This window comes from Callithrix jacchus, chromosome 6 (assembly GCF_049354715.1).
Source record: "Callithrix jacchus isolate 240 chromosome 6, calJac240_pri, whole genome shotgun sequence".
Taxonomy (NCBI): Eukaryota; Metazoa; Chordata; class Mammalia; order Primates; family Cebidae; genus Callithrix; species Callithrix jacchus.
The window spans coordinates 19,918,289-19,940,554 of NC_133507.1; the positions used below are offsets into that span (position 1 = coordinate 19,918,289).

Genomic DNA, 22,266 nt, shown 5'->3' on the forward strand with positions numbered 1-22,266 from the left:
CTGCACTCCAGCCTGGGTGACAGAGAGAGACTCCATCTCAAAAAAAAAAAAAAGAAACTCCTAGTTCAATACCCAAAGTCATCAATATACGCTACTACCAGTTCAAATAACTCACATGCAGACTTTTACTTAATGTTTCCAGTGTATGACACCATTTTAATTCAGAGGAAAGCATACCAAATCAATGTTCTAATTATCGTAGAGACACTCAACAAAGCCTTCAAGGTGTCATTATCCCAGGTGATGCCCTCAGAAATGACAGTAACCTCAAAATTTCATTTAAAATTTTTATACGTCCTCATGCCTGTTCTATATGTCTATGTACCCAAAAGGGAAAAAAATGAATTATTTGAAAAATCTGAAGAAACGGGGAGCTCCAGCTTCCAAGGGAAAAAATCCACTCCAAGGCTAAACAGAGATAGAAGCTAGTATTCTAGATCATGTTAGAAAAACAACACAGAGGGCTGGGGTAAAAAGAAAGAGTAAAAGCACTATTTTTTTTTTTTATCAAGGCACTAGATGAATTTAGTGGGATTCTGATTCACTAGGCCTGGGGTGGGGCCCAGAAAACTTCATTTTTAATGATCAGTCCATATGATTCTAATGCAGGTGGCCTGGGGAGACCTTGTAGAAACTTAGCAGTAGATAGTGTTAAGAATAACAAGCAACAAAAGAGACAACAAGGCGATGTATTGTCAGCTAGATCAGAGGAAGGTGAGACACCTGGCTACCAGAGGCGATAAGCAGCAGCCAAGGAAAATAATTAAGGACACAGCAATGAAATTAAGTAATTAAAGAAAAATACTTACAGTGTGGGTGTTGATGATTTCACCAATGGAAATGTAGATGACTGGTTTGGTGAGAGTTACTAAATCAGAGTACTCATCCACATTAAATTTATCCTGAAGTTCTGGGACATCACAAGCAGTTTGGAAAAACCGTCTGAAATAAGCACCAGAGGTAGCCCCCCAAAAAGCGACATGTGCATGAGAAGTTGGCAAGAGAATGTTCCACAAACCTCTCACACAATGAGTGCAAACAAAAGCCAGTCAAGAGTTACTTCAAGAGAAACTGCTATGTCTGCTGTGCTTGACAACTGTGAGATATTGGCTCTAACAAATTCTTTCTCCACCTGGTTTATAGTTTTACCCCTAAGAACCATTGCAACTTGATTTAAAACAGTTCTCAGACACCATTAGGAGAACCAGCTCTATCTCTAAGATAATGCTTTGAGGCACTGAATTCAAAACTAGATGTTAATTTACAAAAACTAAAAGCATTCTCTAATTCTTCTCTGATTATAAAGTAACATGTACTAAATACATAATCATTATTTTTATGTTAACTACTATCTATTTCACATGAAAATTCTCTTGAAAATAAATGCATCACCTTCTGGAGTCCTGCACACATCAAACATGTATTCTATAATACAGCAGTCGAGGGAAAGTGAAGAGTGGTTTTTAATCTTGTCTTTTCCCGCAATGATAAAAATACACCCACAGACTCTCTTAAGCACTTGTACCTTTCCCCTTACCTGAATTTCTGGTAGGACTGGGAAAGATATTCATTAATGATGCTTAAGTGAGCATTATCTCCCAGAAACATCTTATTGGAAGCAGCATGCTGAAGCATTTTTGCGATGGAGCCCAGGTTTCGGCGTTGGTCTGTGGTAAGCTGGCCTCCCGCTGACAGGTCAATGATGTCAAAGGCATCAGGAGCAACAATGGCTGGATTCATGTATCGATAATAAAGCAAGTTACCAATAATCTGGAAGAGATGAAACAGAAAGATGGCTATTAAAAGACATACTATCAAGTAAGCCACAAATGACTTTGCTAGCAAAGAAAACCAGAAAATGCAGTCCTATGACAAATACATAAATAAAAAATACATATACACATGCACGCATGCACATATACATACTCTCTCTCATGGCCTGTAACTAAAACAATGAAACATCCCTTTGTTCAATACAGGAAAACAATGAGAACAGAACGAAAACCACTGCCAGTAGCTAATGAAAGAGCAGATTCAGAAGGTAAAAATGGCACACTTAAAGTCTGTTATTAAGTATTTCAGGGCATCTTTTGTTCACATGTCATGGTAACAAATAAAGCTGCTGTCACCCACATGCACTTTGTACTTTCATATAGATGGGCTTTCACGATAAAAAGCTAACAAACATAGCTAAATTCTTTAACATGACCTAGTCAGCATAACCCCACCTCCCAACATCCTCATGCTGCAGACTTCAAAGGCCAAGTTCATGCCTCTGAAATTAAATTCACTCAACACACATCTCTTCCACAGAAGAATTCAGGAACAGTCACAGCATTTCCCCTAGAGTTTCATTCAGAAGAAATAAAATTAATTCACCTGAACAGAAAGTCTAGAATCGAGGCCTCACTGTAGGAAAGCACAGAACTAGGAGAGAGAAGAAAAAAGCATTCAGATTAAAAAAAAAAAGAAAAAAGAAAAGAGAAGAGCATAGCTGAGTAAGAAAGAGTTATCAGCAACAGCCTTAGCAGAAACAATCGTGCCTGCTACTATTCACCAGGTCACCAGCAGAGGGAACAATACTACAGCAAAAAGACAGGACTCAAAGCAACTCATTTGAGTACAGGAAAAATCCATCTTTCTACTTGTTTGATGTTTGTGCGCCAAACTATAGGAACTGTTTCATCCTCAGAAAGGTCTTGTTTACCAATTGCAGTTGCTTTCAAAAGCTCATAATCAATGGTGAGCTACTGCCAGAACCTACACTCAGGCTATTGGTAAGAATCTATGGTCAGGCCTGGCTTTCTAACGTCCTCAAAGGGCAGGAGTCAGCCAGCTCTGAGATTCTTACCTTCAGCAGCTCATCCTCACCAGCATCAGGGAACTTCTCATGCAACGAGTCCTTCAGCACTTTGGCAATGAAGCGCATCCCGTAACTGTGAGATGGACAAAACTTAATGAGAAGGGCCAAGGAGCAGAAAGGTACTAGTGCTAGGCTCTACTGGGGGTCATGACAACTGATGGCACTCACGGGATTTTGTCCACAGAGCTGACAATGGCTGAGAGAAACTTGTCTGTCACAGCCCGCATGTTCCTGATCGAGTTGTCTAGCCGGGTCTTCACTTCTTCATGAGCTAGCGCCTGCTCAGGGGTCACATCATAGGGCAGTTTGCTGGAAAGACAGAAATTACACACAACTATGTTAGACAAACAGCCAGGAATAGCCTGAAGCAAGTGTCTTATCTTTCATAAACTGAAAGACCCAGAAACATGAGGTAGCATAAACTCACGCTCACAGGGCTGATAAGTGATAAGGCTGGAATCTGAACTCAAGTTTTCAACTGTGAATCAGGTGCCTGAATTGTGTGCCAGGCACAATAATAGGCACTTGGAGATAAAAGTTATATAAGATATGGCCGGGCGCAGTGGCTCACACCTATAATCCCAGCACTTTGGGAGGCCGAGGCGGGCAGATCATGAGGTCAGGAGTTCGAGACCATCCTAGCCAACATGGTGAAACCCCGTCTCTACTAAAAATACACACAAAAAATAACTGGGTGTTGTGGTGTGCACCTGTAATCCCAGCTACTTGGGAGGCTGAGGTAGGAGAATTGCTTGAACACGGGAGGTGGAGTGCAGTGAGCTGAGATTGTACCACCGTACTCCAGCCTGGGTGACAGAGCAAGACTCCGTCTCAAAATAAAAAGTTATATAAGACTTGATATCTTCTCGAGTCTTCTACAGTCTGGTGGGAGTGACATACAAACATGATTATAAACCTATTGTGCTATAAATCAGTTCAGCAAAAGTGCTACAGGATCATAGGGAAAGAGCTTCAACTCAGAATGGAAAAAGCAAAGAAGGCTTCCAAAAGGAAGGGATGCTTGAACTCAAGAACACAGTAGAGAAAGAGTCTTCTAAGAAGGAAGGGGAGACAGAAGCAAAATAAGAGTGGAAAAGTAGAAGGGAACAGGCCACAGCAGACCGTGGAGACGATACTAACAAATCCGGACCTTCCCAGAAACCAGAAGGTCTTCAAAGACAGGAGGGCTAAGCCAGGCACAGCAGTGCACAGTAGCATTCCCAGCTACCAGGAAGACTGAGGTGGGAGGACTGCTTGAGCAAGACCTTGTCTCAAAAAAAACAAAACAAAACAAAAAACACAGAAAGAAATAAAAGAGGCAGAGAGAGCTTTGGTACACACAGAAGGGAGGAGAAGGCAAAGTGACCGCAGAGGCTGGAATCATATGGCCACAAGTTGAGGGATGTCAACAGTCACCACAAACTGTAAGAGTCAAGAAACCGAGTTTCCACTAAAGTCTCTGCAGGGAGCATGGCTCTTCCAGCACCTCAACTTCATGATCATGGTTTCAGATTTCTGGCCTTCACAACTGTGAGACAATGAATCTTGGTTGTTTTAAGCCACCAAGTTTGAGGTGATTTGTTATAGCAGCCTTAAAAAATCTAAGCAGAGGCCAGGCATGGTGGCTCAGGCCTATAATCCCAGCACTTTGGGAGGCGGAGTCAGGCGGATCACCTGAGGTCAGGAGTTTAAGACCATCCTGAGCAACATGGAGAAACTATGTCTCTACTAAAAATATAAAAATTAGCCGGGCATTGTGGCGCATGCCTGTATTCCCAGCTACTTGGGAGGCTGAGGCAGGAGAATTACTTGAACCCAGGAAGTGGAGGTTGCAGTGAGCTGACATCACACCATTGCATTCCAGTCTGAGCAACAGAGCGAGACTCTGTCTCAGAAAAAAAGAAAAGAGAAAAATACAAGTAGACAGGGATACCCCATTGTATATTTATGTGACTTTTTAAAGTAGTAACAAGCAAGAGAATCAACATGCTAAAAACAATGGTAATAGAACAAAACATTAGCTAAGATTTTAGGAAAGAACATTTCCAAAAGGTGACAAATTCCAGTTTGCTATGTGTACAGTGGCTGGAGTAAAAGAGGAAAGCTGAAGGACCTGTGATGTTTACCTGTAGGACAGACCCCCACCACACCACCACACTTCATAGTCACTGGTATCTTAAAAAGAATTCAAATCAATTGCCTTTAAAAAAAAAAAAAAAAAAAGATACGGGGTCTCACTAGTTGCCCAGGCTATGCTCAAACTCCTGGGCTCAAGATATTCCTGTCTTGGCCTCCTGAGCAACTGAGACTACTGGTACATGCCACCATGCCTGGCTCAATTTCCATTTTATGAAAGGCAAAATAAGACACAAGTTTCTTACAGGTACCCACAGGAAAAACAATACTGAAGTGTCTAGTGGGATCTGGATCTAAAAATGACTGACTCATGGACCATCAGAGGAAATAATTGAGTAGCCCTGAGCCAGTGTACATGCGGGCTATCAGCAAGGAATGCCCTGGGTTGCAGGCAAAACCTCCCACACAAGTATTGCACTTGGCTGACCACATTCCTGGATTTGAGTCTCAGGTATGCAGGCCAAAAAAATTAAAAAGACTTTTGCAATGATCTGAGTCCTGATAACAGACCTACTTAGTACCAAGAACCAATCAGATGCCAAATGATTCCTAATAGGGATATGCCATCTTTTTCTTTTTTGTCACCCAGGATGGAGTGCAGTGGTGGCATCATGGCACAGTGCAGCCTCGACCTCCCATGCTCAAGCAATCCCCCTGCCTCAGCCTCTGGAATAACTGATACTACAGGTGTGGACAACCACGCCTAACTCATTTTTTTGTTAAGTGGAAACAAGGTCTCTCTATGTTGCCCAGGCTGGTCTCAAAGGCCCAAAGGCTAAGATGAGCTCAAGCAATCCTCCCATCTCAGCCTCCCAAAGTGCTGGAATTACAGGTGTGAGCCACCACTCCTGGCGAGATAAGCCCTTTCAGTGAGTCAGCAAATTGCCTGGCATCCAGGAACATGGAAAGCAGAATTATGTAGAATAGTGTTATTCAAAGTGTAGACCAGTGCCAGTCTACAATCCAATCAAAGACAAAGAGAATGAGTCAGAATGCGAATTAATACACTGCTTCTTTCATTGAGAAAATCTTGCTATTAAAAAAACTATCAGTTAAACTAAACATTGTGCACAGATGATTTTCCATTACTGGTCTGTAAACCACACTTTGAATAGCAATGGTGTGGAGAGCTGCTACTCCTCCTATGCCCAGAGAGCTTCATGCATGATCCAACCCTACTCTGCAACAAGAAAAATCCACAACAGACCGTGTTGCTCACATCTCCATTTCCCATCCCTCTAGGTCCTTGCCCAAGATGAATAAAACCAGAAATGTTTTGGCATTCTGAACTCCCTTTTCCCAGCATTACCCATATTTGATTGGCATACTTTTGCTTTTGATAAATTAATGGTGGTGGTTTATGCTACAGCCCTGACTCAGTTATCTCCTGTAATATGTTAATTCAGTTAGCCCAACTCTCAGTATTTCAGGGCAGCTCACCCCACACCATTTTCTTGTTCCTTTAATAAAACACAGTGATCTCACCCAATCTGTATGAGCCTTCTCATTCAATTGCATCCCTAGTTATGCCTTTTAGGTCCTAACCCCCCCACCTCAGAGTGTTCAGACATGAACACTCTGCACCTAGCTCTTAGTAAGTCTGGCTTCATCTTAGCCTTTAGGCCTCAGCTAAATGAAATTTTATCTTCTGGGACAAGCTTTCCCTAATCACCCAACCTATGTTAGCTCCCTCTTATAGTCTCCACTACAGAACCCTATATAAAACTTCATGAAACTTTCCTCAATGTTTAATTATACTTTTATTTTTATGTACCTGGTTGGTGTCTCTTCCACCCAATGACCTAAGAAGAGAGGGCAGGGGGCATGTCTGTTTCACTCATTATTGCATTACTGTATACATCTCTAACACAATGCCTGGCACACAGTAAGTACTCAAACATTTGTTAAATACGTGAATTTATTACAAGGTCAACAACTCATAAAGCACAGTTTTCTAAAGAAAAACTATCTGAGGCTGGGCCCGGTGGCTCACGCCTGTAATCCCAGCACTTTGGGAGGCTGAGTCAGACGAATCACTTGAGGTCAGGAGTTCGAGACCAGCCTGGTCAACATGGCAAAACCCTGTTTCTAATAAAAATACAAAAATTAGACAGATGTGGTCACATGCCTGTAACCCATCTACTCGGGAGGCTAAAGCATGAGAACTGCTTGAACCCAGGAGGTGGCGCTGCAGTGAGCCGAGGTCCTGTCATAGCATTTCAGCCTGAGTGACAAGAGTGAAACTCCATCTCAAAAGAAAATTAAAAAAAAGAAAAACTATTTGAACTAGTATTAGTTTATAAATAAAGAGGGTGGAAAAAAGAGGGAAAGAAAGTAACAACATAAAGAAAAGTGTTATGGTTATCATACCTTGCCTCTCCTGTCTGAGACTCCATCTGATTAACCCAAGATTTGTAAATATCCACAGGGTCAGTTTTGATGTTGAGAGATTTGTCATCCATAATTTCCTTCACGACTGGGGCCAAGATCTGTCTCAGGGCATTCTGGCCACGGGCACCACGGTTGAAACTTACAACCATTTTAATAACTGTAGGATTTCCTGTCACAATCTCTTGAATCTGATCTACCTTTGACCTATAAAACATCAGATAAAAATTTAAACTTGTCACAGAATCCGTCAATGAAAAGATCCTTCCTGCTTAAAGATCCTATCTCATAGAAACAGAGTTTCTCTCGAATCATTGCCCAGCACTCACAGAACGTTCTTGTGGCTGTACACTGAATCATGGTCAGTTAGGTCCCCTACTAGAGAAAAATGCAAAATCTTTCTGTTGAGATCACTTTTTGAAATTATACCTTAATACAGAATGTTCCTAAAATTAATTTATCCCCTCCCTAGAAGCAGCAAGATTTTGTATTATTAAAAAATTAGATGCTTCTTTAGAGTAAGTATTTTTCATAAATTAATTGAGAACAACAAAGGTCTGAAAGGCATGAATTTCAAACTGGGGTCCCCAGTGATAGTAGGAAGGGTCTGTGCCCTGAGGAAATCTGTTCATACTTGATTTCCTCCTGGAGCGCTGTCTTAAAGAGCCGCAGAAGCAGGTACTCCTCTCGCTGGTTGGATGCATAGTTGTAGAGTGTGAAGATCACAGAGTCCATGAACTTGGTAGACTTGTTCTGGGGCATCTGAAAAATTAGCTTGGCCAGATAGGTGGGATTGGTCTGAAATAAAACCAAGGGATAAGTCATTTATAGGTAATATGAAAGCTGGCAAGATATATTTAATTCTTTAAAATTGAAGAACTAGAAGATACATGAGAAAAAAAATTAATAAATTAAAATATTACAATGCCCGTCACTTACCCCTCAGTGGAAGTCAAAAGTATTTCCAGAGAGATTGATGGGTAAGGTTTTCTTGTGGAAAAGTAAATTTGCTAAATTTTTATAACACTGATTCCAGGAGCCACTTACTTGCAATAAATAAAACAGGTGCTGGTAAGCTTCCAACTTCTCTCTCTTCTCCTTGCTCAAAGCCTTGAGACCTCCCTTCTGTTTATTTATCATCATCATATCAGACAATTGTTCCTTATTTTTTTTGGTAAGTTTTTTACTGTGGGAGACCACATCCTACAAACAAAAACCAATACACACATGAGAAAGCTTTCAAAGATGAACCTCTGGGCAATGTGGAAAGGTCTTATAGCATGTGCAAGCTCACATGACAGTCGACTGCACTGGCAGGTTCCCACTAAAGATTTTAAAATCACTACATTTTATCCTGTTTTCAGTACACCAATCAAATCCATTCCTATGTTCTGACAAAGAACCTGAGCCATAAGAATGTACACTGAATTGGGAAAACAACTTCTAGCAATCTATTACAAAAAGACTTATTACAAAATTAAGTCTTAAATACAATAAAAGCTACATATATATTGAAATATCAATTGTGATGTTATTTATAATAAACACTTGGTAAACAGCCTAAATGTCAAATACCAGGAAGAGAAAAGGGGCAAATCATAGTATATCTTCTAACAATCTATTATGCTACTGTTAAAAATAATATTTACAGCCTGGTGCAGTAGCTCACACCTGTAATCCCAGCACTTTGAGAGGCTGAGACAGGAGGATCACTTGAGCCCAAGAGTTCGAGACCAGCCTGGACAACACAGAGGGATCCCATCTCTTACAAAAATAAAATAATTAGCCAGGTGTGGTGGCATGCACTGGTCGTCCGAGCTACTTGAGAGGCTGAAGTGAGACAATCACTCAAACCCAGGAGGTTGAGGTTGCAGTGAGCCATGATCATGCCACTGCACTCCAGCCTGGGGTACAGAAGGAGACTCTGTCTCAAAAAAATAAAAGATGTATGACTATTTATCATAGGGAAAGAGTCTTATCCTCTGATATGAAGTAAGAACATGAGATACAAAACGAGTGGGGTAAGTGAAATTAGGGGAAGACACTGATCTTCTTTTCTCTATCAAAATTTTGTCTATTAAGTTATTTTATGTCTTATCTAACTTTTTTTGGAGACAGAGTTTCGCTCTGTCACCCAGTCTGGAGTGCAGTGGTGCAATCTTGGCTCACTGTAACCTCTGCCTTGCAGGTTCAAGCAATTCTAACACCTCAGCCTCCTGAGTAGCTGAGATTACTGGCATGTGCCACCATATCCAGCTAATTTTTTGTATTTTTTTTTTTTTTTAAGATGGAGTCTCACACTGTTGCTGGGCAGGAGTGCAATAGCACAATCTCGGCTCGCTGTAACCTCCACCTCTTGGGTTCAAGCAATTCTCCTGCTTCAGCCTCCCAGAGTGCTGGGATTGCAGGCACGAGCCACTGTGTCCGGCCAATTTTTTGTTTTTTTTTTTTTTTTGAGACGGAGTTTCACTCTTGTTACCCAGGATGGAGTGCAATGGTGCGATCTCGGCTCATCACAACCTCCACCTCCTGGGTTCAGGCAAGTCTCCTGCCTCAGCCTCCCATGTAGCTGGGATTACAGGCACGTGCCACCATGCCCAGCTAATTTTTTGTATTTTTAGTACAGACGGGGTTTCACCATGTTGACCAGGATGGTCTCAAACTCCTGACCTCAGGTGATTCACCCCTCTTGGCCTCCCAGAGTGCTGGGATTACACTTATGAGCCACTGAGCATGGCCTTTTTTTTTTTTTTTTTTTGAGATGTAGTCTTGCTCTGTTGCCAGGCTGGGTACAGTGGCGCAATCTTAAGTCACTGCAACCTCTGCCTCCTGGGTTCAAGCGAGTATCCTGCCTCAGCCTCCTGAGTAGCTGGGACTACAGGGCGCATGCCACCACCCCCAGCTAATTTTTGTATTTTTAGTAGAGACGGGGTTTCACCATGTTGGCCAGGATGGTCTCAATCTCTTGACCTCGTGATCTGCCTGCCTTGGCCTCCCAAAATGCTGGGATTACAGATGTGAGCCATCATGCCTGACTTGTCTTACATAACTTTAAAAAAGCTTACAGCAGCCAGGCATGGTAGCTCATGCCTGTAATCTCAGCACTCTGGTAGGCCTACGTGGGTAGATCACTTGAGGCTAGGAGTTCGAGACCAGCCTGACAAACATGGTGAATCCCCATCTCTACTAAAAATGCAAAAAAGGCAGGTGTTGTGGTTCATTCCTGTAATCCCAGCACTTTGGGAGGCTGAGGCAGGTAGATCACCTGAGATCAGGACCTCAAGACCAGTCTACCAACATGGCGAAATACTGTCTCTACTAAAAATACAAAAATTAGCAGGGCATAGTGGCATGCACCTGTAATTCCTGCTACTTGGGATTCTGAGGCAGGAGAATCATTGAACCCATGAGGCAGAGGTTGTGGTGAGCCAAGATTATGCCACTGCACTCTAGCCTGGGCGACAAGTGAAACTCTGTCTCAAAACAAAAACAATTAGCCAGGTGTGGTGTCCTGTGCCTGTAACCCCAGTTACTTAGGAGGCTGACGCAGGAGAATCGCTTGAACCTGGGAGGCAGAGGTTGTAGTGAGCTGAGATCACACCACTGCTCTCCAACCTGGGCAACACAGTGAGACTCTGTCAAAAAAACAAAAACAAAAAACAAAACCTTATGGCAGTAGCTGAGAAAAAAAGTCAGCCTCCACCCTCCCCACCAGTTAGAAAGGAGAATTCAGGGGTTACAAACAGGATAAAGTGTTCCAAGGTCCCCACTGGCACTGTGCCATACCTGCAATGTAATCTTATTTTTCACTAGCAGTCCAATTTTGATATCCATGAGATTGAGGTCATTCTCCAGCTGCTGGTTAGAACGAATGAGGGTGATAACCTCTTCCCGCATCTTCATAAGGTCAAGCTCCTCCTGAAAATCCTGGTCACTTTGGTCCAACAGGTGGACAAATTTTCGGACCACAATCATAGGAGGATCCTCAGCATTGACTGACAGAAAGTATGCATCAGACAAAGAATGGGTTACCAGAAAAAGTACTATGTCTCAGAAAACAGCAATGTCTTGACAAAGTAGTTCTATTCACACACAATTATTTTTGAGATGTGCTAAGACAACTATCAGGTATAATTTTCTGTGTCTGACTATTACTATGCTATGATAAAAGCTAATTCAACAAGCAACAAGACACCTAGCCACATGTTAGCAAAGGGGCTCACATCACAGGTCACATCCTCTACCCCAAGCCTTGCCTCAGGACAACAAAAAAGGTCCATGGAGAAGACCCAAAACCTGGTGGCTCTCAGCCACTGCCTCAGCTTTTCACAAGGAGCCAGTTACTCACTGAGAGTCTTGTAGTCATCCCGAGCTTTGTTGGCCCGAATAAAAGCCTGGATTTTGATAATGTCATTTATCTAAGGAACAAAAAAGAAGAAATTCCTCTATTCATCTGTCTATCAAAAATACAGCCAAACCACTCCTAAAGGCCCTATGATCCACAGGTACTCACGTGGTCCCGGAAGTACTGCAGGCGATCTCGATAGCGCTTTCTAGCTTGGTGCATCCTTGCCAGGGACTGAATCTGTGGAAAGGGGATCCTAGAAATTAGAAGAGTCCTTCATCGCAACACGTGTTATACCTGGGCCCCTCATGGAGAAAGCCTGCTCAGGCTACCATACCTTTACAACTTCATCTTTGTGGGAGCGCAGGTAAGCTAACCGATCTTGATATGCCTTCTTCTGCTTGTATCCTCTCCACTGGGACTGAAACCATCAAATATTACAGAGAACATGTTACTTCCCAAGCATCAGTGGAAGTTAAAAATTTTTCATTTTGATATATGATCCAAGTGCAATTTCATCATGACGTTTAAGAAAGGACCATTTCCAGCAGTGACAGGGACAAGGGTACAGGCCATTTCTCCACTGGAAGAATATGATGGCTACATTCTACTTCCCCGACATCAGCACAGCCGTGCATGCCTTTTACAGTCCAGCCATACAAATTCATTTACTGGCTTCTTATACCAAATCAGGTGAGGAAGATAAGATACAATGGGGTATTCCCCTTTTATAGATGGAGAAACAAACTTGGAGATTCCTCACTGGCTGGCAGCAGTGCAGCCATCACTCCTAACTCAGAATTCTTTCCAGGACATTGTGCTACCTTGTCAATGAAGCAAAACCACAGTTGTTTCCCTCAAGGTTCAAATCTTACAGAAAGGTACGGTCTTAGAAGAAGAGAGGAAGAGGTGCCCAAGAACTGCCACTGTGTCCCCATTAAACACCAGCAGGCACACTATACTTTATGGTACAAAAGAGGAGGTACCTGTCAAAGGAAAGAGAAGACTAAGAGGCCAGAACTCAAAAAACACACTCAGACAGTTAATGGGGAGAGGTGACTATTTATTATCTCTGCTCTAGAGGCCCGCTTGCTAACTGTGTGATAGGTTCTGAAATACCTGAATGCAAGTGATGGCAGGTATTTGTTTCTTCAGGAAATTCATCCTGGATCGGAATTCCTGTCGAACTAAGTATCCACGGCAGCGGGCCTGCAGCCTGGTGATCAGGCCTTCGTTGGCCAGCCACAGCTGTTCTCGGTTATACGCAGCCGTCACTCCAGAGATGGAACTCTGAAAAAGCAGTGGTCACATTCAAAGACATTCACAAGGAAGAACAGATGCAGGTTTTCACAGTATCACCCACAGCACACAAGCTAACACCCCCTGCTTCCTAAGTCCATACCAGATTGTATGGACTTAAGTAAAGGGAATGAAGCCCTCAGGTCTGTTTTTCAGGATCAGGTTGTTCTCACACACCTCCTCCCACCTAGAAAACATTTCATAAACAAAACCTTGATCTTCTTTTACTTCATATATCATCTCACTTATCCACCTATCCAACACTGACTAGGCTGGGCACTGTGCTGGCTGATCTGGGGTCACTGCGGACAAGAATAGAGGAACAGGTATCCAACAGGACTGTGTGTGCCAAGTACCAAGGGAACCCTAGAACGTTACAATGTAGGACATCCCAGAGGGAGAGGCCAGAGGTGAGGACAGAAAGCCACATCTCCAGGCAGACTGCAAAGAGGGTTTGGACTGTTACTAAAGATACTGGAGAGCCAGGAAACTTTCAAGCAAAGGAATAAAACAATCAGTTGTTTATTATTTATTTTAGTGACAAGGTCTCGTTCTGTCATCCAGGCTGGAGTGCAGTAGTGTGATCGCAGCTTGCTGCAGCCTCAAATTCCTGGGTTCAAGGAATCCTCCCACCTCATCTCCTGAGTAATTGGGCTACAAAGCACACCACCACACCTAATTTTAATTAAAAAAAAAAAAAAACTTTTTTTTTTTTTTTTTTGGTAGAGATGAGTTCTCATTATATTGTCCAGGCTGGAGATTATTTTTAGAAAAATACTGTTAGGAAAGTAAGACAGGGTAGAGTGAGGAGAGACCAAGTGGGTGAAATAAATGCTGCTATTGTGATACAAGTGAGAGATGACCTGAGCTTGAACAAGGCCAGCAGCAGCGGGAATGATTAGTAAGAACATCTGGTTACCTATCCAATATCCACCTTCTCCTCCAGAGCCTTGATTTTTTTTTTTTTTTTTTTTTTTTTCTGGACAACACTGTTTGCTCTTAGACTCCAGAGCGGCCAGGGAGGGTGGCTCACGCCTGTAATCCCAGCACTTTGGGAGGCTGAGGCAGGTGGATCACCTGAGGTCAGGAGTTTGAGACTAGCTTGAACAACAAGGAGAAACTCAGTCTCTACTAATTACAAAAATTAGCCAGGCATGGTGGCGCGTGCCTGTAGTCCCAGCTACTTGGGAGGCTGCGGCGGAAGAATCACTTGAACTGGGAGGTGGAGGTTGCGGTGAGTTGAGATGGTGCGATGGCACTCCAGCCTGGCCAACAAGAATGAAACTGCATCTCAAAAAAAAAAAAAAAAAAGAAAAAAAGACTCCATGAGCTAGAGAGAGATCATGCGCAGCAGTACCATGGCACGACCTTTGGGAAAGCTCCATGAGAGAAACAGACAGCTGGCAGCACACCTTCTTTGCTTTCCTTCCCCTTCTTCCTACTTCTGCCTGGACTGCTAATTTGTTGGTCAAAGCTCCACGCTGTCATTGTAGGTAACAAGGTGACCTTGAGAATGGACGCCACATGCTAAGAAGGACAGAGCGCAAAGACTGAAGGATCCTGGAACAGATGATACCATGGAGCCACATCTTCCCTGGACTACTGAACTGCAGAATCATTTCATCTGAGATAAAAATACACCCTTATACACTATTGCAGGCTCTGATTTTTTCCTGTTCAACTGTGTCTGAGGTGTCTGCTGGACTTCGGGACTGCAAAAGGAAGGGCAAAAACCTGCTGGTGAGGAAAAGGGCTAATGTCTGGAGGAACAGATTTATGAGTCACAAGCACAAAGGTAAGAGCTGGAGCCATAGGCTTGAAAGAGATCACTCAGGAGGAATGTGTAGAAGAGAAGAGGGCCAATGGAATCTTCATATAATTCAAGCAGAGGTAGAGAAAGGAAGGTAGCACGAGACGTTAAGAAGGGACACTCAGAAGTAGGAGAATCAGAAGAGAATTGTATGGGAGAAGCCAAAGGAATTGAGGGTTTGAGGAAGAGACTTTTGACAAGTCAAATATGATAAGCACTGAGAAATGAATCTGGCAATTAAAAGGTTATTGATGAATTCTAAAATAAGAGCTTTACTAAGTAAAAGCTGGACAGGAAACCACATTGCTGTGAACTAGGAAGTGGATAGTAACAGAAACTGAATTAGTGATGGGCAGACTAACTTTCAAAGCCCTTACGAAGAGTATGAATGTAGATGAGGCTGGATCAGGGAAATTCTATGGGCTTTAAAAACATTTTGTATTATTATTTTTCCAAAGATGTAGGAATTAAAGACGCTTAAGTATGTAGACTGTTACTTAAAATGCGGTCTTTGAGCCAGCAGCATCAGCAACACCTGGAAGCCTGTCAGAAACACAGATTTTCTCAGACCCTCACAGATTTTACTCAGAGTACCAAGTAAAAACTTAACATGCTCAATAATCCATCAATGACAATGTAAGTCCTCATTCGAGAAAGTACTGCAAATTTAGAAGTTCACCTTAAAAACTAGTAGGGGGCATAGACAAGTACAAAGTGACTAAAATTTGAATCCAAGTACATTAAATTCTGAATGAATACAAAATTCTTTGAAGGTTTCAAAAGAAGATGGAGGGGGTAAGGAAAGGAAATTTTTAAGTTTCATAGAGGAGGTGACTCAAGACGGATGTGCTTGGCGGACTGAATTTTTTAATTAAATGTTATTTTTTTTGAGACAGGATTTTGCTCTGTTGCCCAGGCTGGAGTGCAGTGGTGTGATCATGGCTCATTGCAGCCTTGAGCTCCCGGGCTCAACTGATCCTCCCCTCTCATCCTCCCAAGTAGCTGGAATCACAGACGCACACCACCACACCTAGCTAATTTTTGTATTTTGCCCAGGCTGGTCTCAAACTCCTGGGCTCAAGCAGTCTTTTTGCTTTGGTCTCCCAAAGTGCTGGGATTGTTGGTGTGAGCCCAGCCTGAATTTTTTTTTCTTTTTTTATACCAAGAATTAGTACAAAGGGAAGGAAAGAATTTTGACAGCTATAGATGGCAGGGGAGAGACATTTCATGACAGCAGAGACTTTGTTTTGTTCAGGGCTATATCCTCATTGCTTACAAGAGTACCTGCTACATTTAAGGAGGTATTAAATAAATAACTGTTGAATGGGCTGGGTGTGCTGGCTCACACCTATAATCCTAGCACTTCGGGAGGCTGAGGCAGGTGAATCATTTGAGGCCAGGAGTTTGAGACCAGCCTGACCAAGAGGACAAACCCTCATCTCTACTAAAATTACAAAATTAGCCAGGCATGGTGGTGCACGCCTGTAACCCCAGCTACTTGGGAGGCTGAGGCAGGAGAATCACTTTAATCCAGGGAGGTGGAGGTTGTGGTGAGCTGAGACTGTGCCACTACATTCCAGCCTGGGTGACACAGTGAGACTTGAAAACAAACAAACAAAAAACTGTTGAATGGAATAGCATAAGCAAAGAAACAGAAGAAGAAAATGTACCTTAAAAGCCCTATGAAATGCTAATTTAATTTGAAAGTGCAGGTTGTAGCTAATACAATTTGTGGAATAGTCAGAACAGAGACTGAAAATAGAAACTGGGAGAGATTAAAGTGTTGTATTTAATGAGGAGTCAGCAACTTTTCATTTTTCTTTTCTGGATCATCTAAGTTTTCTTAGCACATGGTTTATATCACTTAATTCTATAAGCCAGATGTTTTACTAATTCAGGCCACAGTCACTACAAAAAAAGTTACTGCAAAACAGTTCATTACATAACCTCAATTTTAGTCTAGGCTCTCTGACCACATGCTCTGTTTCTCTTAATTAATATTACAGCTTGAAAACACTTTCTCTCAGCTTCTTAAGTGACGAAAGGTGTCCTACCTGGATCTCCTCCCGAGAAAGCTGCATAGAATTTTGCACAAAATTTGGGGGTTCGTCCCATCCTCCTTCCTGGGTCTCCAGATTGTGGTAATAATAATATCCGCCTTTCACCCAGTGCTTCACCCACTTGCTGTCATTATCTTCTGGCAGAAAATAAAGGAAAGATAGAAGACACCCAGAGACACACTCCCAAGCTGTAAGTCCAGGACTGCAGGATTATTACAGTCAGGTCTCAGAGTCTAAATGAAGACCCCTCAAAAGCTGCTCCTTGGATCTGTGAGAGTAAAGGAGCATCCTAAGCTCCCATTAAATTATGGCTTTGTAATGTCTAATTTAGCTCATTTATGTCTATAATATAAGAAGAAAATACCGATGAAGTCTAATTATGGAATTAACTATGATTAACTTTGTCCATTCCAAAGCCCATGTTTAAGGCGTGGGTGCTTAAAAAATTTTGCGACCATTCAGCCTCTCCAGTTTTTCCATTTTTAAAAGTCCATAAAATGGGATAAGAAATCTTATTTCTATCTCTCTTTCTACAAAATACTTTTAATTGCCTATAGGCTTAATCAGAGCTACTGCCACTCTGTGAAAGATACAGTTAGATATTTTGATCTTTCCCACATTCTCAGAAAATTGGCCTTGTTAACATAGCTGTCCACAAAGGGGGAAAAAAGGTATTTTCAAAAATAGGGATTTTATCTCCTTTAAAATGAGCCTAAGGCTGGGTGTCGTGGCTCACGCCTGTAATCCCAGCATTTTGGGAGGCCAAGGCAGGCAGATCACAAGGTCAATGAATCAAGACCATCCTGGTCAACAAGGCGAAACCCTGTCTCTATTAAACTACAAAAAATTAGCCAGGGATGGTGGTGTACACCTGTAGTCCCAGCTACTCGGGGGGCTGAGGCAGGGGAATTGCTTAAACCTGGGAGGCTGGGAGGCAGAGGTTGCAGTGAGCTGAGATTGTGCCACTGCACTCTCTAGCCTGGTGACAGAGCAAGACTCTGTCTCAAAATAAAAAAAAACAAAAACACACACACACACACACAAAGCTTAAGTATTGTATGTCTACACACTAAAAGGTCTTTCCTCATAGCTTATCCCTCTCCTCTACTCAAGGGTTAGCTTCAGGGCACAAAAGTATTATCCCAGAACTCACCTGCTGCCTGTTTTTTCTTCTTGACTTCAGCAAGGTCACTCTGGTAAGTTTCACCACATTCAGGGATGACTCCATATAAGCCAACATCAGGGGAACGAAGGGCACTCAGTGTTTTGCCAACATCACCTCTTTCTACCGCCTCATTAATGGCAAAGATTCCTAAGGCAACTATTCCGGGAAAGAATTGTTACCAGAATAGTTTATAAAGTGTCTAAATTCACACACTGGTTTACCCAACTATGTCTACTGGCAAATTGTTCCTGCATACCTATCTTGGTCAAGCTGAATACTGAGATATGGAGCACCTTGTCACCCCAGCCTCCACCAAAACAGAAACAAAACAGGTTATACATACACTTCTGTGCTTCTTGGGTGTCTTTGTTGGACTGCCAGATTCCACCTTGAATTTCATCCAACCACAGCACAGCTGACTCATCCTGGGTTTCCTACATATCATTAAAAGCAAAACAATATTGAATTCACAAAATTGGGGTACATATAATATACATGTGATAGGAGGGCTTCTCAGACTCAATTAAATATGGAAGAACAGGCTTAAAAAATATGAGACACATGGGTAGTCAAATGGAAAAAGCGGGAATCAAAAAACTGGTAAAAGGTTGGGTGCAGTGACTTGCACCTGTAATCCAACACTTTGTTCGGAAGCTGAGGCAAGTGGAATGCTTGAGCCCGGGAGTTCAAGACCAGCCTGGGCAACATACTGAGATCTTGCTTCTCTTAAAAATTAGCCAGGCATCGTGGTACATGCCTATAGTCCTGGCTATTAGGGAGGCTGAGGCAGAAGGACTGCTTGAGCCCAGGAGGTTAGGCTGCAGTGAGCCATGTTCTTATCACTGCCCTCCAGCCTGGGCAACAGAGTAAGACCCTGTCTCCAAAAACAAACAAACAAATTGGTAAAGGTCATAAGCTAAAGGGAAATGGCTCAGATGTAGGTGAAAATTATACAAAGATGAATTTAAGTGGTTCAGGAGGTTGTGAACAGCTAGAAGGGGCAAGAGGCCCAGACAGAATAGGAAGGGGTCCACGGACTTTAACTACATGGGCTAGGAGATATATATATATATCCAACAATATTCTGAGGAAGTCAACGTTCTCTAAGACTAAGACTGTCAAGTCTTATTTTAACTAGAACCTTTTAACCAGAACATTTAAAGCCTGGAGTCACTACAGGCAATCTACATTTCTCACCAGCTGATACCCTAAAACTTGAATATTAAATCAGTTACTGGGAACTTAAAGGTACATTTTCACACAGAAACATATTGAATACTGTGATTACTTTCCTTACTACAGCTAACAAAAGCCTCGCAGTATAGTCTGAGTTGACTATTGGGGACAGAGATGATGTATGATGTACTGGAGGTGACTTACTTTCCTCTTCCTAAATTTGTTTAGACAACTTTCTTTTTTAAAAGAGCTTGTTGATGATCATTTGCTCTGAAGGACATTTTAAACAGAATTAGATTAGCAGAAATATCTTCCTTTAGAATCTTCCAATTTTCAAAAATGTGGCTGACGGCCGGGCATGGTGGCTCACACCTGTAATCCTAGCATTTTGGGAGGCTGAGGCAGGTGGATCACCTAAGGTCAGAAGTTCAAGACCAGCCTGGCCAACATGGCAAAACCCTGTTTCTGCTAAAAATGCAAAAATTAGCACGTGGTGGCACGTGCCTATAATCCCAGCTACTCAGGAGGCCGAGGCAGGAGAATCACTTGAATTCGGGAGGCAGAGATTGCAGTGAGCCAAGATCATGCAACTGCACACCAGCCTGGGTAACAGAGCAAGACTCTGTCTCAAAAAAAAAAAAAAAAAAAAAAAAAAAATTTGTGGCTGCCATCTTCCGATTTGGGGGAAGTAGCTTATGGATTAGCCCCAGGTAGTCACTACTGTTACTGAAAGTTAGCACAATAGAATTCTACTCCTACCCACTCTCAGTGTGAGAGTCAGAACCGGAAACCACTGCTGATACCTCGCTAGATTTCTGTGGTCATAGTGAGGGTATGTAAGCTTTAACGATCTCAAAGAGTGGGGGTCCTTTGTTAAGATGACTCTAAAATCTTTATAAAAAGCATAAATTCAGCAGATTACTGGGCAGTCTTGTATAGCAAAGACAAGGCACTTTATGTTTTAAAATGGACACGTTGTGAGAGTCATGTTTGTGGTGATCTGGGCAGACTCAACAAAATGAACATACTCTTGAGGCTTGAGCTAACAGCAACTGGTGCAAACAGCAGCTCAAAAATTCATTTAGATTGCTTGATGTGAATATAATGTGCCAAGCCACAAATGAGGCAGAATAAACAACTTGGTAAATCACCCTAACTATGTGTCCAAAAGAGGCAGGGTCTGAACTTTGAGGCAAAGTGAAACGTTTCACTGCCCAACAGTTGAAGCCACAAAATCTTAGGGAAGGCTTGGCTTTCCTCCTGCTTTATTACAGGGGGAAACACAACATTTCATTCCATACAGTAAAGCAACCACAATCCCTGCAATTTATAAGGAGTACAGGTGACAGGATAAGGCCAAAGGAAAGCATCTGAAATGGAAAGCAGTGGTTTCTCTTAAATGTAGTGTTTTAGAAAGAAAGATCATCTGAACTAGTTATGGGAGGTGCTGGCCTTGCAATTCTAAGAGGCACTGTCCCAATTTTTAAATCACCACAAACATGACTCTCACAACGTGTCCATTTTAAAACAAATAAGAAGCTCACAGTCTTGAGAAAGGAAAAGAATAAACATAAACAGAATGCAAGAACAAATGAATCACTTAAAAGCTGCAGAACCTAGCACCTTCCTACCACTAGTTGCTTTCTATTACTGAAAATAGAAAATGACCACACATTATCCTCTAGAGTGCTACAAATAACTACTGGAAATACTAGGCAATAGTTCCAATGTGAGACAACACAATGAGTCAGCTACAGGCTTGCAACAACTTCAATTGAGAAGTCATAAGCATAAAAATCTTTCCATCATAAAAACAGAAGCATTTCCACAGAATCAAGCCATTTTTAGTTCACTTTTAGGATAATCACACATCAGATATCTGAGCAGAATCTGCTGTAAGGAAAGCTGTGAGGTTTAGCACAACCTCTCTTGCATTAAGAGAGTAAGGCAGAACCTTTCTGAGAATTCAGAATTCAGTCTTTCCTGCTTGACGCAGATTAAAGTAAAACCTTTCATACATACTCCTTAAGAAATTAGTAGAGCAATAAATCGTATGAAAGGCAAGAAAAAGTGAATGGATGGGTGTCTCAGGTGTTTCAGGGAAACATAATACAGAAAAACTCCTCACCAAAATGAAGGAAAGAGAGACAGCATCCACTACTTCATCCCACTTTAAGAAGAAACAGCTTCTTTCTGCTCCAATTAGACTGAATAAGATGACAAAACCCAAATCCTTCCAGTAAAATTTGTTTTAAAGAGATCATCTAAGATGAACTCAAATCACTGGGCAGAGTGTTAAAACCCAGGCTAGATATTATGGAGAGAAAACAGATTTGCTGTAAAAATTCTATATAAGACATATTAAAGTACAGCTCTTTAACAACTCTGACACTTAGAAACACACTGATTGCATTTCAGAAGCAGTAAAGAGATAGGGACCAGAAGTCAGAATAAAAAAAAAAGAGTGGGTAATGACTGGAGAAGAGGTGAAGAAGTCACAAAACACAGGGAAAGGAAGGGAGAAGCAGCAAAAGAATGACAATGTTATGTACACGTATATATGGAAAACACATTCTCACATACCCCTCTAAAGGGCACCTTTCACCCCCAAATCCTTTTAAAAAGCCTTTACTTACTATTGGCAAGGTTTGCATGTGTGACGATAGATTCAATACTACATATATAAATATATAACCACATATATATCATAAACACACCTAAACACAAATCTGTACATTTATCAACTATACAACACAAGCACTGACCAATCAGGAGTACAGTCCTTATGGCCACTGCTGGCTTAGTTAGCATATAGTGGAACTTCAGGGAAAGAATGAGAACTGGGGAGCGGTGGCACGGATTTGGGAGGGTTGGGACAGTAACAATGTACCAAACAAAAAAGTATTTCAATAACCTAACAACTGGTCCAGGTGTGCTGGTGTGAACCAGTTCATTACTAGCTACATACATGTAAGCATGTGTGTACAAGTGCATATACACACATGGAGGTTAGAGAGAGATTTA

The 22,266-nt window shown here is 42.0% G+C and overlaps 1 protein-coding gene across 2 annotated transcripts in view; it reads right to left on the reverse strand.

Moving 5' to 3' along the window:
• IQGAP1 (IQ motif containing GTPase activating protein 1) overlaps positions 1–22,266 on the reverse strand; it is a 118,178-nt gene that overhangs the window by 18,334 nt on the left and 77,578 nt on the right. The window contains exons 16-30 of one of the 2 annotated variants that reach the window (XM_008998400.5): positions 18,410–18,500; positions 18,055–18,222; positions 16,896–17,035; positions 12,852–13,022; positions 12,070–12,153; positions 11,901–11,972; positions 11,736–11,805; positions 11,174–11,382; positions 8,435–8,590; positions 8,022–8,185; positions 7,370–7,594; positions 3,032–3,172; positions 2,852–2,936; positions 1,538–1,770; positions 810–942 (exon numbers count right to left, since the gene is read on the reverse strand). In XM_008998400.5, coding sequence (XP_008996648.3) covers positions 810–942; positions 1,538–1,770; positions 2,852–2,936; positions 3,032–3,172; positions 7,370–7,594; positions 8,022–8,185; positions 8,435–8,590; positions 11,174–11,382; positions 11,736–11,805; positions 11,901–11,972; positions 12,070–12,153; positions 12,852–13,022; positions 16,896–17,035; positions 18,055–18,222; positions 18,410–18,500 — 2,142 coding nt within the window. Of the gene's footprint in view, positions 1–809; positions 943–1,537; positions 1,771–2,851; positions 2,937–3,031; positions 3,173–7,369; positions 7,595–8,021; positions 8,186–8,434; positions 8,591–11,173; positions 11,383–11,735; positions 11,806–11,900; positions 11,973–12,069; positions 12,154–12,851; positions 13,023–16,895; positions 17,039–18,054; positions 18,223–18,409; positions 18,501–22,266 lie in introns of both variants that reach the window. The other variant, XM_008998398.5, reaches the window with a different exon arrangement.